Source organism: Mauremys reevesii, linkage group 2 (genome assembly GCF_016161935.1).
Source record: "Mauremys reevesii isolate NIE-2019 linkage group 2, ASM1616193v1, whole genome shotgun sequence".
Classification (NCBI taxonomy): Eukaryota; Metazoa; Chordata; order Testudines; family Geoemydidae; genus Mauremys; species Mauremys reevesii.
Genome location: NC_052624.1, coordinates 283,889,488 through 283,905,547, shown reverse-complemented (window position 1 = coordinate 283,905,547; position 16,060 = coordinate 283,889,488). Strand labels below are relative to the sequence as shown.

The following is a 16,060-nucleotide window of genomic DNA, read 5'->3' as shown; positions in this document are numbered from 1 at the left end:
GGGATAGGGTCCAGAGTGACCTAGACAAATTGGAGGATTGGGCCAAAAGAAATCTGATGAGGTTCAACAAGGACAAGTGCAGAGTCCGGCACTTAGGAAGGAAGAATCCCATGCACCGCTACAGGCTGAGTACCTACCGGCTAAGCAGCAATTCTGCAGAAAAGGACCTTGGGATTAGAGTGGACAAGAAGCTGGATATGAGTCAGCAGTGTGCCCTCGTTGCCAAGAAGGCCAACGGCATATTGGGCTGTATTAGTAGGAGCATTGCCAGCAGATCGAGGGACGTGATTATTCCCCTCTATTCGGCACTGGTGAGGCCATATCTGGAGTATTGTGTTCAGTTTTGGGGCCCCCACTACAGAAGGTATGTGGACAAATTGGAGAGAGTCCAGCGGAGGGCAATGAAAATGATTAGGGGGCTGGGGCACATGACCTACAAGGAGAAGCTGAGGGAACTGGAGTTATTTAGTAAACAAAAGACAAGAGTGAAGGGGGACTTGATAGCAGCCTTCAACTACCTGAAGGGGGTTTCCAAAGAGGATGGAGCGAGGCTGTTCTCAGTGGTGGCAGATGACAGAAAAAGAAGCAATGGTCTCAAGCTGCAGTGGGGGAGGTCTAGGTTGGATATTAGGAAACACTATCTCACTAGGAGAGTGGTGAAGCACTAGAATGGGTTACCTAGGGAGGTGGTGGAATCTCCATTCTTAGAGGTTTTTAAGCCCAGCTTGACAAAGCCCTGGCTGGGATGATTTATTTGGGGTTGGTCCTGCTTTGAGCAGGGGGTTGGACTAGATGACCTCCTGAGGTCTCTTCCAACCCTAATATGATTCTATGACCCTGAGGTGTCAATCATTGTCATCATCACCACCAGTGGCTGTCATCCTGGCTTCTCCTTCCCACAAGACACATAGGCCAGGACTCAACTTTTATAGACTATTACTTACTCTGACATCCCCTGTACTTTATGCTTATGCAGAATGGTTTCAGCCCCTTTTCCTTATCTGTACATCCAAACCCCACTAATTTCAGGGTGTCATGTTTTACACAGGCTAACTCCTTCGTTCCTCTTACATTCATTAGCACTTATGTCAGTGAGTTACTATGTGACAGACAAGGTGGAAAATACCAGCTTTCAAGCTACACACAGCTCTTCTTTCTGTGTGGAGAAGGAAGCAGAGTGTCTGAGCTAAACACAGGTTGGGACAGATTGTTAAGCAGAAGGGGTAACGTGGGCGGTGGTCACTTGAAATGAAGTGGGCCATTTGGGGTTAGGCTTTTATGCATAAAGAGTTTGAAGTGAGCCATTAAGGGCAGCAGGCAGTGTGGCGTGTTACAAGTTGGTGCAATGAGCCATAAAATCTGTGTCCCTGTGAAGTCCATGTTTTTTGTTGACTTTATGTTCCCACTATTTCCTGAAGTCCCTCTTTGGATACCTGCCATCTCAGTACTGACCTAGACCAACCTCACTTAGCTGATGAGAACTGAAGAGCTCTCAAAGGCATTGTCTTTTAGATCCCTTTCTCCTTTAAGAACTTCTAAAAAATAATCATTGTCACTGTGAATTACAAGAAGGTCACTAAAATAGTTTTGAACTAGCTCTCCCATTCCCTCCTAGTGTTTCCCTCCCAAACTCATTTGTACACAGGTACGATGCTGTTCCCAGAAGAGTGATGGCACTAAACCCAGGCAAGAATGAGGCCAAGCAGCAGGAATTATAATAGAAAAGTGATGCTCATTTGATAAATGAAAGTGGCTCTTCCTTTAGGATTATGCTGCAGCCTCTTTTCCTGTAACTGACATTTTTCTCTCCATTTTCTATATAACCCAAGAGACATCTCCCTCCCTCAGGCAGGTACTCCTGAGTCTTGCTGTTATCAGCAAAAATACAATTCTAAAGTTTATTTGCCTTTGGGAGTCATATTTTTTTAAAGTAAGAATAGCAAAAGTTTTCAGAACAGATGCAACTTTTTTTCAGTAGTAAATAAATGTCAGGCTCTTCGGGGCTCCTTTCTCAGTCTGGGGACCAAGTATATTATTGAGTTATTGCAATGCTAATAAATAACAGTCACATGAGCATCCCCAGTCGAGCTCGGGGCCCCAGTGTGGTACAAGGCAAAGACAGTCCCAGTGTATAGACAGAGACAAAGGAGGAAGATGAGAACTGAAATGTGAAGTGACTTGCCAAATGACACAAAGCAAGTTAGTGGTAGAATTGGAACTAGAATTCTAGTCTCCTGATTCCCGCTCTAGTGCTCTATCCACTGGAACATGCTGCCTCCCAAGAGCTTGCTCAGTGGCCTGATAGCACTGTCAGGGTTAGACACCTCTAACTAGTATTAATTTGTTCCTACAGGGAGGAAGGCTATTTGAGATCCAGCACTAGGAGACTTAAGAGCTGGGTTCTATTCCAGGATCTACCACTGACTTGCTGCATGACCATAAGCAAGTCACTTCATCTGTGTATGTCTCTGTCCATACCCAAACACTTCTTGCCTTGCCTACTTCAACCTCCTCCTTTTCGTTGCCCTCCCAGTTCTCACATCATATCTAACATCATATCCCCATATCAAGCATGTTGCTATCCTCCTTTCCTGTTGGCCATTTCTCACCTCCTGAAGCTCTGAATTGGCTTCTGTCTCTTTCCTTATCATACCTCGATGCCTCATCCTCGCTTTCATGGTCTTGCACAACTCCACCCCAGCCCAGCCTATGTCTTGTCTCATCTCTTACAGTACCACTCTCACATTGCACTCAACGTTCTGCCAACATGTTGCAGTTTGGCCCTCCCTTCATTTCCCCCCCCCGACAGCTCTCTGCCAACACTGACACTGGTTCTTTTCCTTGGAATCTACTTCCTCGTCCCATGTACCATGCAGCCTCACTCTCCGCCTTCAAATCCATCCTCGACACCTTCCTTATCTTACTAGTGTTTTATATTGAGCCAGCCGTTGTAGTTCTGAGCACTCCGAGTATTTAAAATATGTTCTTATCCTACTTCTTCTTAGCATATGCACAACGTGCCTCAGGTGACATGTGACCAGGATTCATCACCGAATTTGATCTTCTGGTTGGATCATTACTAGCGACAGCTATTATAAATACCTTCTTCCATCTCTAGCTGGACAGGAGACTGCATCCCATCCAGATAAGTGCAGGTTTGGCTGCAGTGACTCATGTATTCATATCTTCCAGGCTTGATTACTGCAACACACTGTACCTGGGAATGAAAACACAGGCCTTGAAAAACCTCTGTCTCATTCTGCATGCTGCAGTTCATTTCCTAGTCAATACAGGTCAACATGAGCTCCATTAGCCCCGCATTGCTCCAGTAGCTACCCTGGCCCCCATTGGATTGCAGATCAAATTCAAGGTGGTTTTAATAATCAGAACACTCAGTAGATTGGGCCCACATAGTGCAGGGAACTGCCTTTCTCTCCATGACTCGGACCTTTCACCATAGGTGCGTTCTTCACAGACTATGGATCTATGAATGAAAATTGAGACTGGTCAGAGTGGGAGGCAGAGCCTTCTTAGTGGCCAAAGATCTCCCTTTTACAGGAAATTAGAATGACCACAGACTCCACTGCTCCCTTCAATCCCAATGCAAAACACTTCTCTTAAGTAAGTCTTTCCCATGACATAAAGAAAACCTTTCTACCCTTCCAACTGCAAAAAGAAGTGCAACAACTAAAGACTTAGACACCTGCTGGATTTTGCAAATATATATGGTGCACAGACACTATAGTGATGCACATGGTATAAATACCTAGATAAATCTGGTCATTAATTGGTATTTGCTACGTAGTGAAACAATTATGCTCTTATTGCTATTAATAGTAGGGCTCTAGGTTGGTGCAAAACAACTGTGAGGGTGATGCTTATTATAGGTAATATTGAAAGGTAAAAGGTTCATAGAAGATCCCTGTGCATTCTCCTTTGGAAGCCAAATTCTGTGAGCAGCCAGCAGGAAATGCTAGCTACTCCCACTCACGCTATCATCAGTTCTCTGCAATCTGCTGGTTCAGCGCTTAACTAAGTTGAACATTTTAGCTCTTCTCAGCAAGTTTCCCGTAAGCCACCAAGAGACTCCTGACTAAACCAAAGCTGATAAAGCTATGATTTCAAATGTGTGAGTAATTTAATTGGGTCCTACTGCATGCATGTCACAAGATACACAGTTCTAGTGACGTTTAAACCCATTAGAGGGATTAGCACAAGGTTTGTTCTAGGCAGAATGAGACAATTTAATTTCTCTTACGCGTGCCATCCTCCCTGGGGCATGTTCTCATGTACAGACGCCCTGCCAACCCAGCATCAAAAGCTTGTATTTGCTTTTTACTGTTTCTTTAATTAAATTAGACTCACAAACAAGTGTCATGCAACTGCAGTGTAATTATCAAAGAACAAGTGTCAGGAATACTTTGTGGTTTTCCGAATGTGTTTTTTTAACACACATCTAGCAAGACTGCTGAATGTTTGGCATTTGGCATTAACCCAGCAAAGGGAAAAAGGAGTTTATTTTAATGGTGCAGCATCCCTTGGGTCTGTACTTTGCCCCCAACAATAGGAGACATCTGTAAGGTATACGCTATCTATCTCAGATACTTACATAGTTCACTCACTGCTAGGCACTCCCTCATGACCATATGTGGCATCACACCTCTCTTGCTGGGCTAATGCCCCTGGCACTGTGGAGGTTTCTCTGCCTGGTTATTTGGTCCACCAGCTGGTTCACTGTCTTTAGCCCACCCGTTTTGGGGTCCCAGTTGTCCTAACCAAGAAATTGTCCCTTTCAACTTCAAAAAGGGGAACTACCCAAAAATTAGAAGTCTAGTTAAACAGAAATTAAAAAGAACAATCACAAGAGTGAAATACCTGCACACTTCATGGAAACTTTTTAAAAATACCAGAATAGAGAATCATACTAAACATATACTCCAAATAATGAAAGCCGGTGAGAGGACCAAAAAATTGCCCCCTGGCCAAGCAACAGAGTAAAGGAGGTAGTTAGAAACAAAAAGACATCTTTTAAAAATTGGAAGTCAAATCCTGCTGGGGAAAATAGAAAGGAAGATAAATTCTGGCAAGTCAAGTGTAAGGCAGGCAAAAAATCTGAAAAGCAACTAGCAAAAGACAAACATTCTAACAGCAATTTTTTTAAGGGCTTGGCTACACTTACAAATTTGCAGCGCTGCAGCAGGGTGTGAAAACACACCCTCTCCAGCGCTGCAAATTGTGGCGCTGCAAAGCGCCAGTGTGGTCAAAGCCCCAGCGCTGGGAGCGCGGCTCCCAGCACTGTCCGTTATTCCCCACAGGGAGGTGGAGTACGGACAGCGCTGGGAGAGCTCTCTCCCAGCGCTGGCGCCAGGGCCGCCCAGAGGATTCCGTGGGCCCGGGGTCTTCGGCGGCGGGGGGCCCTTCCGTTCCGGGACCCGCCGCCGAAGTGCCCCGAAGACCCGCGGCGGGGCCCCCCCCGCCGCCGAATTACCGCCGAAGCCGGACCCGCCGCCGAAGTGCAGCCCGGTCTTCGGCGGTAATTCGGCGGAGGGGGGCCCCCGCCGCGGGTCTTCGGGGCACTTCAGTGGCGGGTCCCGGAAGGGAACGGCCCCCCGCCGCCGAATTACTGCCGAAGACCAGGCTGCACTTTGGCAGCGGGTCCCGCTCCGTCTTCGGCGGTAATTCGCCAGCGGGGGGTCCTTCTGCCCCGGAGCGGAAGGACCCCCCGCCGGCGAAGACCGGGAGCAGAAGAAGCTCCTGCGCCCAGCCCCGCAAGAGTTTTCCGGGCCCCCTGGAGTGAGTGAAGGACCCCACTCCAGGGCCCCCGAAAAACTCTGGTGGGGGCCCCTGTGGGGCTCGGGGCCTGGGGCAAATTGCCCCTCTTGCCCCCCCCTTTGGGCGGCCCTGGCTGGCGCTTTGACTACACTTAGTGCTTCAAAGCGCTGCCGTGGCAGCGCTTTGAACTGCTAAGTGTAGCCACAGCCTAAATTACATCAGAAGCAGGAAGCCTACCAATCAATCAGTGGGGTCACTGGGCAATGGAGGTGCTAAAAGAGCATTCAAGGAAAACAAGACCGTTATGGGAAAGCTAAATGAATTCTTTGCATCACTCTTCACTGCAGAGGATGAGAGGGAGATTCCCACACGTAAGCCATTCTTTTTAGGTGACAAATCGGAGGAACTGTCCCAGATTGAAGTGTCATTAGAGGAGGTTTTGAAACAAAGGGCTTGGCTACACTTGCAGGTGTGCAGCGCTGGGAGTTACAGCTGTCTTCGTACAGCTGTGTAGGGAAAGCGCTGGAGTGTGGCCACACTGACAGCTACCAGCGCTGCAGTGTAGCCACATTTGCAGCATTTGGAGCGGTGTTGGGAGTGGTGCATTATGGGCAGCTATCCCAGCGTTCAAGTGGCTGCAACGTGCTTTTCAAAAGAGGGGGGTGGGGTGGAGTGTGACAGAGAGCGTGGGGGAGAGAGAGAGTGGATTTTTGGAGCTGACACTGTGTGTCAGCTCCCGGCCTTGCAAGTTCCGATCCCTTCCTTTCTTTTAAGTTTGCCCAAGGCGATATCAGTGCAACCCTCAGCTCCTCTCACCTCCTCGTTCAGGCTCCCTGCCTTGGAAATTCTGACCACTTCCCCGACCCCTCATTCACTCTTAAATGCAAATAGCCTGCAGACCAGATAAGCAGCTGCTCCGATGGACTCACTTTCCCCCCCGCCCCCGCCGTGCTGTTTCTCTCCTCAAGCAAACACTAGGCTGTGGACATTCATCCCCCTGCCTGCCTCATTCACAGCAAACAGGAGCTGTGTTTGTTTTTTAGATAAGCAGCTGTGGGAGCCCCGAGTTCACAACAAAACAAAGAGAGGCATCATAACAAAACAAAGAGAGTTATTTAGTTAAAAGCATTATGGGAAAATTCCGGAGGTCAGTTACAGCATAGTAAGATTAATCACTGTTTACACTGGCACTCCAGCGCTGCAGCACCAGCGCTGCAGTCGTTATTCCCCAGGCTGAGGTGGAGTACAGCCAGCGTTGTAGCCAGGGAGATACAGCGCTGTATGTGCCTTGCAAGTGTGGACAGTGAGTGAGTTGCAGCGCTGTAAAGCCACCACCAGCCCTGCAACTCTCCAGTGTAGCCAAGCCCAAACTGATAAATTAAACCGTAGTAAGTCACCAGGACCAGATGGTATTCATAAGAATATAAGAATGGCCATACTGGGTCAGACCAAAGGTTCATCTAGCCCAGTGTCCTGTTTTCCGACAGTGGCCAATGCCAGGTGCCCCAGAAGGAATGAACAGAGCAGGTAATCATTGAATGATCCATCCTCTATTGTCATTCCCAGCATCTGGCAAATAGAGGCTAGAGACACCATCCCTGCCCATCCTGGCTAATAGCCATGGATGGACCTATCTTCCATGAATTTATCTAGTTCTTTTTTTAACGCTGTTATAGTCTTGGCCTTCACAACATCCTCTAGCAAAGAGTTCCACAGGTTGACTGTGCATTGTGTGAAGAAATACTTAATTTTTTTTTTAATCCTGTTGCCTATTAATTTCATTTGGTGATGCCTAGGTCAGTCATCCAGGAGTTCTGAAGGATGAAATTGCAGAACTACTAACTGTGATATGTAACCTCTCACTTAAATCAGCTTCCATATCAAATGACAGGAGGATGGCTAATGTGATGCCAATTTTTAAAAAAGGCTCCGGAGATGATCCGGCAATTACAGGCTGGTAAGGCTAACCTCCATACCAGGCAAATTGGTTGAAACTATAGTAAAGAACAGAATTATCAGACACATAGATGAACATAATATGTTGGGAAAGAGTCAACATAGCTTTTGTAAAGGGGAATCATGCCTCACTAATCTATTAGAATTCTGTGAGGGTGCCAGCAAGCATGTGGACAAGGGTGATCTAGTGGATATGGTACACTTGGACTTTCAGAAAGTCTTTGACAAGGTTCCTCACCAAAGGCTCTTAAGCAAAGTAAAGTGTGCTGGGATAAGAGGGAAGGTCCTATCATGGATCAGTAACTGATTAAAGGATAGGAAACAAAGGGTAGGAATAATCAGTCAGTTTTCAAAGTGGAGACAAGTAAATAACAGTGTCCCCCAGGGATCTGTACTGGCACCTATGCTGTTCAAGATATTCATAAATGATCCGAGAAAAAGGGGTAAGCAGTTTGGCAGCAAAGTTTGCAGACAATACTAAATTACTCAAGATAGTTAAATCCAAAACTGACAGCGAAGAGTTACAAAGGGATCTCACTGTTCCGGGGCAGTGCTTGGGACTAGTTGCCTGAGGCCACCCGAGCAGCGGCCGGTGTGGCTGGCCCCGGAGCTGCCCCAGCTGCTTCGTTGGTCCTGGAGTCAGCAGTACTGGCCAGTGCAGAAATCATGGAAATCCCGGAAAGTCACGGAATCTGTGACTTCCGTGACCTCTATGAAAGACTCGCAGCCTTAGTGACTGGGCAGTAAAAAAGCAGATGAAATTCAATGTTGATAAATGCAAAGTAATGCACATTGCAGAACATAATCTCAACTATACATACAAAATGATGGCATCTAAATTAGCTGTTACCCCTCAAGAAAGAGATCTTGGAGTAATGTGGATAGTTCTCTGAAAACATCCACTCAATGTGCAGCGGCCGTCAAAAAAGCGAACAGAATGTTAGAAACCATTAGGAAAGGGATTGAAAATAAGACAGAAAAATATCATAATGCCTCTCTATATATCCATGGTATGCCCACACCTTGAATACTGCATGCAGTTCTGGTCACCACCTCTCAGAAACGATATATTAGAATTGGAAAATGTACTGATAAGGGCAACAAAAATGATATGGGGTATGGAATAACTTCCATATGAAGAGAGATCAAAAAGAGACATACTAAATTGATATGATAGAGGTCTATAAAATCGTGAATGGTGTGGAGAAAGTGAATAAGGCAATGTTATTTATTCACATAACTCAAGAACCAGGGGTCACCCAATGTAATTAATGGGCAGCAGGTTTAAAACAAACAAGGAGGTACTTCTTCACACAACGCACAGTCAATCTGTGGAACTCCTTGCCAGAGTATGTTGTGAAGGGCAAAAGTACAAGTGGGTACAAAAAAGAGTTAGACAAGTTAATGGAGAATAGGGTCCATCAATGGCTAGTGCCCAAGATGGTCAGGGATGTAACCCCTTGCTCAGGGTGTCTCAAAGCCTCTGACTGCCAGAAGCTGGGACTGGACAACAGGGGATGGATCACTCGATAATTACCCTGTTCTGTTCAGTCTCTCTGAAGCACCTGGCATTGGCCACTGTTGGAAGACAGGATACTGGGCTGGACGGACCATTGGTCTGCCCTGGTATCATAGGTGCTGACTTCTTCTGGCGCTGGTGGGTGCTTGACCCCCCTCTGCCCTGACTCCACCCCTGCCCTGCCCCCTCTCACCCCCATTCCAACCCCTTCACCAAAGTCCCTGCCCCAACTCCACCCCCCCGCCCCTATTCGACTCCATCCCCAAATTCCCGCCCCAGCCCCGCCTCGTCCCCTGAGCGCGCCATGTTCCCACTCCTCCCCCTCCCTCCCAGAGCTTGCTACAGCTGTTTGGTGGCGGCAAGTGCTCGGAGGGAGGGAGGAGCGGAGACATGGTGCGCTGGTCGGAGGCGGACACGGAGGTGAGGTGGGGGGGGCGCAGCGGGCAGCTCAGCTGTTGGTGGGTGCAGAGCAGAGTTGGCACCTATGCCTGGTATGGCCATATTTATGTTCTTAAGAGTCTCAAACTCTCTTTAATGAAAACCAAAAGCCATCTCCCTTCTCTGACGCTCTTCTTCAGCCAGTCCTCAGTTCAGCCTGCTGCTCCTTGCTAAGCTCAACAACCTTTGTGCAGGGCTTGTAGGGGGACCCCAGTCCCACCCTTGCAGCCCAGGGCCCTGCACTGCACAGCTGGATCAGCCCCCTTACCCGTAATGCGGTCTTCCTGGGGCCACTTCCTACTTTGTCTCTTTACTTCCCCTCTGGATCTCCCAGTCACTTCCCTGGTTAGTCAGGGGCTCTCCCAGGCCTCCCTGCCTGGAGAGCTTTTCTTTTTCAGTCCTTTCCCTGCAGCTTCCTTTTCCTGCTCGGAGCTATCCCACTGCTCACTCAGGGCCCTGCAGGAGCCTTCTTGTGCCCTACAGTCTCCTCCCACCAGCTCTTGCCCCAGAGAGGCCCTACCAACACGGAAACCCAGCTCCTTTCATACAGGAAGCCTCGGATTCCTCACAGGTGGGGCTTGTCCTGTAATCAGGGCTGGCTTAGTCCCAGGCTCACCAGCCCACAGGCAAGCCACCCTGTTACATGCCCCCCTTGCGGTAGTATCTGTACCCCTCACATTCTAACGTATTTATCCTCACAACACCCCTGGGAGGTAGGATGCTGCTATTATCCCTATTTTGCTGGTGGGAAATTGAGACACAGAGGGATTGTTTCATACAACTTCATAGATGTAAAGGCCAGAGGTACCATTAGATCATCTAGTCCAGTGGCTCCCAAACTTTAACAACCTATGAACCCCTTTCACTAAAATATCAAGTCTCACAAACCCCCTCCTAACAATGAATATTTCCAGGGATTTTCTCCTTTACCTGAGTATAAACTATAAAAGCAGTGATCTTGGAAATATAAAATTTGTTTTTATGACATGCTGATTACACACTATTTATTATTATCATTTATCATTACAGTATTTTTATTATATTATGAAAATAGCAACACTCTTCCAAGATCTCACTTTCGTAGCTTGTATCACTTTGAATAAGCCTGTGTGGAAGTAGAGCAAGAGTCAGGCTAGCTGTAACCCTAATAACGGGAGATTTGAGGAAGCGAGGATTGTGTGAGGCGAGTGGGAAAGAACTGTGTGAGAAGTTGTTGCGACCTTGTGTTGACAATGAGGAATGTAGACTAGCGTCTAAATAGAAGTGAGAAAAATAAGATATCAAGATGACCTATCTTGATATCTTATCAAATATCAAAATGCAGCTGTTGCTTATTATTGTATGTAACAAAAGGTATAAATGCTTGCTGTAATTGTTTACCTGTGGAGAGACCTGCCTAGGACTGGGGCAACCCTGTGTCCTAGGGCACTCCCTCCCTCTATACAATTGTAAAGAGAAAATAAAGTATCTGACTCTGCTGCACCCAACCAAACAGTGAGAACTAAGTTTTTCTCTGACACCTGTTATAAGACAAGGCTCCTATGTTTCATCAAGGAGTATCAGATGTGAAACAGCAGGAAGGTATTTAAGAAGCCAACTCAAAGAGTTCCTCCTACACAAGCATTCAGGTCTTGAGCAGTCCAGGCAAACAACACACGTTACAACAAAGCTTAAACTTGTTCTTCATCATAATTTTAAAAACAAGACTAGCTGCCTATTTAATTTTAAAAACAGCAAAAAATATCCACCTCCCTTTCTGTTTCTTATAAGGAGTCTTGAAGTTTAAATCTCCTCAGTGTGATAGACATGCTTGCTTTGATCTTCTTAGCTCTTGGAAGTCCAGGGGCTCCAGGCTGCTGGCCCCGTGCTGCCAAGGGTCTCTAGGGACAGCTCTGTCTGCCATTAGGGATTTTTTTCTGAGAACCCCCTGTAACATTTTGCGAACTCCACTTTGGGAACCACTGATCTAGTCTGACCTCCTGTATAACACAGGTCAGAGAATTTCATCCAGTTACTCCTGTACTGAGCTCAGTACCTTGTGTTTCACTAAAGCATCTTCCAGAAAGCGTGATATGTGATATGAAACACACATTTACTGCGCAAAGCTATATCTGAGATGGAGAAGGGACTCCCAACAGAAGGGATTCACAACCAGTGCAAACCCAGCCAACTCACTAACGCTTTGGGCTCACAGCACAGTGAATAAAGTTACTCAAGTGCTAATAAGGGGCTTTTTCAAATCTGATGGGCTGTTAACAGCAGACATTTTCTTTGGAGAAAATCCACATTCAACAACACACCAACACTGAGCGGGATGTTCACATACCACAGGCTCTTCTACCTCTTCAAATCAGGTTTTTTTTTAACCTAGTTGACAAAGCCTATCCTATACACTGTTCCTACCTTTCAGGGGAGGGCTCTAAAAATCTTCCCACTTGCCCCATTTGTTAAGCTGCAGAAATGTCTTTATTTAGTGACATTTGAATGCATTACAATTAAAAGGTTAACATTTTCCACTGTGGCTACCATCAGTGGTAGCAACATAAGGAGCTCTTGTATAGACTGGCTTCCTGTAGTTCAACTGCCATGTTAGGCAACCTTGCTCAAAGCAGGTCTAATCTGGACAACTTCAGCCATAGCTTCAGCCATCTGAAGTACTGCTCCTTCAGTGTGTCCTTCAGAGGATCCTCCACATTCTGCCCTCCAACTTTCTGTAGAGGAATTCTACAGGGCTCTGTCCTCGGTCCCTCTCTCTTCTCCCTCTACACCTCATCTCTGGGTAGTCTCATCCATAAACAGAAATTAAACTACCATCTTTATGCTGATGACTCCTAGATCTAGATCTCTTCATCAGACCTGCCTTCTTCTATCCAAATTAAAAGGTCAGCCGGACTCTCTGGCATCTCCTCATGAATGTCTAGCCATCACCTCATGTTTAACATGGTTAAAAACAAAGCTCTTATTCCCAGCTCACCCCACTACTTCCCTTCTCAATCACTGAAAACACCACCACCATCCTGCCTGTCACTCAGGCCTGTAACCCGGGCATTATCTTCAACCTGAACATCTCTCCAGGTTTTCATATCCAGGCTATGGCTAATACTTGATGATTCTTCTTTCATAACATCTCTAAGATGAGGCCTTTCCCAGCCATCCACACAGCTAAAACTCTCATAATCTTGTACCTTCATTACTGAAACATCCTTAAGAACATAAGAACGGCCATACTGGCTCAGACCAAAGGTCCATCCAGCCCAGTATTCTGTCTTCCGACAGTGGCCAATGCCAGGTGCCCCAGAAGGAGTGAACCTAACAGGTAATGATCAAGTGATCTCTCTCCTGCCATCCATCTTCATCCTCTGACAAACAGAGGCTAGGGACACCATTCCTTACCCATTCCTTCTTTTTGGCCTTGACAAATGCACCCTTGCCTCACTTATAGCCATTCAGGGCGCAGCTGCAATGATCATTTCCCTAGCCTGTTGCTTTGACCACGTCACTCCCCTCTGTACATCCTTCCACTGGCTCCCCTTTCTCTATTGTATCAAACATAAGCTTCTTGTCTTTACTTCAAGGGCCTTTGTGGCCTTTACGCAACTTCATTTCTCTGTCAGTATTGAAAGGTTTATTTCAGCTTATGATCAGCCCAGGATACCAGCCTCCATCTTCACTTTTCTGAAAATCTAACAAGCCCCTTCATTCTTTGACTTCTGTTGCCCCTCATGCTTGGGAGGAACTCCCCATCAACACAGGTGCTAGCTTTTAATTTTCCCTGGGGGTACTCAACGCCCACTCAACCCCAGACCCTACCTCTTCTCTCAAATCTCCACCCCTTCCCACCCCCACTCCACCCCCATCCCCAAGGCCCTACCCCTGCCCGCCTATTCCTGCCCCCGTTCCTCCTCTTCCCCTTCTGTCCCTTACCCGAGTGCACCCCCTCCCTTCCAGCACCTCCCGTACACCGCTGAACAGCTGTTTTGCAGCATTCAGGAGGCGCCAGGAGGAGGAGTTGATCGGCGGAAGCCATAGGTGGATGGGAATGGGCGGGAGGGATGGGAGCTTGGCTGCTGGTGGGTGCTAAGCACCATGGATTTGCTGCCTATGCCTGTAAACCTCCATCAAGCTATCTCATTATCCATTTTTAAAACCCCCTTAAAACTCTCCTTTGTTGCAATGCCTGCAAAAAAATAACTAAACGTGTTGACCAATATTAGTCCATTGTTTCCTTGTACTCCCCTATCTGTCTGTCTCCATCTATTGTCTCTTGTTTTATATGAAGATTGTAAGCTCTTTGGGGCAGGGATCATCTTTGTACAGTGTCTAGCGCAGTGGGGCTCTTGTCCATGACTAGGGTTCCTGGGCACTATGGTAATAAAAATATTAATAAGGGATTAGTTTATAGGAACCAATAGTCAAATTGAGAAATAAAAATGTGGTAATACTATCTATGTCCCAATTACCATAGTAATTGAGTGCTTCACAATCTTTAATGTATTTGTGTTCATAATGTCTGGATGATGTAGGGCAGGGCCATTATTCCATTCATTTTTCTGAGTTAATCGCGTGAGTTAACTGCGATTAATCAACAGCCCTGATACTTATCTAATCCATCATTTAGGGTCTGACCCAAAACCCACTGAAATTAACAAAACTCTCTACTGACCTCAATGGACTTTGAATCAGGCTACTAGTACTGCGGTTGTCAAACTGTAGTCCACAGTGCACCTGCTGTTGGTCTGTGGAAAGTTGTATGTTCATATGGTGCCAGATCTTCCTTATTTCTAGTTACTCAATTGCATTAAAAGACAGCTACAAATACATTAGACATTATCCTATATTACTTTTCCATGTTAGCAATTGCCACTTGGCCAGTTTTTCTACTGCCTTGGCTTTTTTATTGCAGCGTGCTGGGTTGTTTTCACTTTAAGTGTGCCAATCTTCTAACTACCAGGAGCAGGTGCCTGTCACATGGCTGCAAGCGCTGCTGGCACAACAGATGGTGGTGATGGTTGTGGGTGCCTGAGAGGAGGCGAGGAGGCGGAGGGATGCCTGGTAGGGCAAGAGGGGGGCAGGGTGGTGGGGTGCCCGGGATGAGTGGGGGATGGTCGGGGGTATGAAGACACTTGGAAGGGGAAGAGGAGAGTCAGGGCGGGGGTGTGGGCTGCCTGGGAGGAGAAGGAGGGTCAGGGCCATGGGGATGGGGGGATACCTGGGAAGAGAAAAGGAGAGTCAGGCTGGTGGTGGGGACACCTGGGAGGTGCGGGCTGGTGAGGGTGCCTGGGAGGGGAAGAGGAGGGTCAAGGCCGTGGGAGAGTCAGGGTGGTGGTGGGGACACCACGGAGGTGCCTCGAAGAGGAGCGTCAGGGTGGGGACGGGGTGCTAGGAGGGTCAGGGCCGTGGCGGAGCGGGGAGGGGAGGGAGGGTCATGCCGCTGCGGGTGACAGCGATGCGGGGCCGGGGATGGTCAGGCGGGTGGGGAGGATCAGGCCGCTGTGGGGCCGGGGCCGGTTTTTCCGTCTCTCGGGGACGGGGAGCTGGGTTGCGCTCGTGGGGCCGTTGGGGCCGGCGCGGTCCCTGGTCCCGCTCCCGGGGCCGTAGGCGGGGTAAACTCTCCTCCCTATTCCAGTTGCCAAGGGAACGGAACGCAGCAGCCTCCGGCGTCACGTGACCAGGCTCCCTCACGTGACCGGTTAACAGGCGTCGCGGGCTGGTGACGTTTCCAGAGGGCGGCTCTCCGGTGCCGGGCGATGACGTAGCAGGGGGCGGCCAGCGGCGGGGATGGAGGAGAAGGAGCAACTGCGGCGTCAGATCCGCCTGCTGCAGGGTGAGGGGCGCTCGGCCGCGAGGGAACGGGTCCGAGTCGCTGTGCGCAGCCTCCTTCCCCGGGCTGTTGGGCCTGAGGGCGGCCCTTGTACCCCCCGCTGCGCCGCCCTCCCTCGCGGGCCCGTTACCCCCCCTCCGCCCCTCCCCGGCCCCTTTACCCACCCCCGCCCCGTCGCAGCACCGCCCCTCCCCTCCCCTCCGGTGGGCCCGTAACCCAGCACCGCCCCCCCCCCCGCGGGCCTGCTATTCACTCCCGGTAGGGCCGCCGCCGGGTCCCGTGACCGCCCCTACGCCACGTCCACCCCCCCCGCCCCGGGTTCGTCACTGTCGGTGTCTGCTGTCGCGCCGCCCCCGTTGTTGTGAGCTCCCCGTGCGGTTCCCCCCCCGCCCCCGTCTGCCAGTGTTCCGCCCCCTGGTGCGGTTACTACCTCCCCAGTCTGCTGCCGCGCCGCACCTCAGTCCTGTCCCCCCCCCCCTCCGCTGCGGTGAGGGGGGCCCAGCTACCCCCGCTAGCTGCGGTAAGGGGAGGGAGCTGACCTGCTGCGACACTCG

General features: G+C 48.8%; 1 protein-coding gene and 1 long non-coding RNA gene across 4 annotated transcripts in view; one reads left to right on the top strand and one right to left on the bottom strand.

The window, feature by feature from the left end:
* LOC120397144 overlaps positions 1-15,296 on the bottom strand; it is a 32,788-nt gene extending 17,492 nt beyond the window's left edge. For both annotated transcript variants that reach the window (XR_005593684.1, XR_005593683.1), the window contains exons 1-2: positions 14,349-15,296; positions 3,103-3,217 (exon numbers count right to left, since the gene is read on the bottom strand). This is a non-coding gene — a long non-coding RNA (uncharacterized LOC120397144). The remainder of the gene's footprint in view (positions 1-3,102; positions 3,218-14,348) is intronic.
* Positions 15,297-15,353: 57 nt separating this feature from the next.
* ZC3H3 (zinc finger CCCH-type containing 3) overlaps positions 15,354-16,060 on the top strand; it is a 331,469-nt gene continuing 330,762 nt past the window's right edge. The window contains exon 1 of one of the 2 annotated variants that reach the window (XM_039522683.1): positions 15,354-15,509. In XM_039522683.1, coding sequence (XP_039378617.1) covers positions 15,464-15,509 — 46 coding nt within the window. In that variant the 5' untranslated portion in view covers positions 15,354-15,463. The remainder of the gene's footprint in view (positions 15,510-16,060) is intronic. The other variant, XM_039522684.1, reaches the window with a different exon arrangement.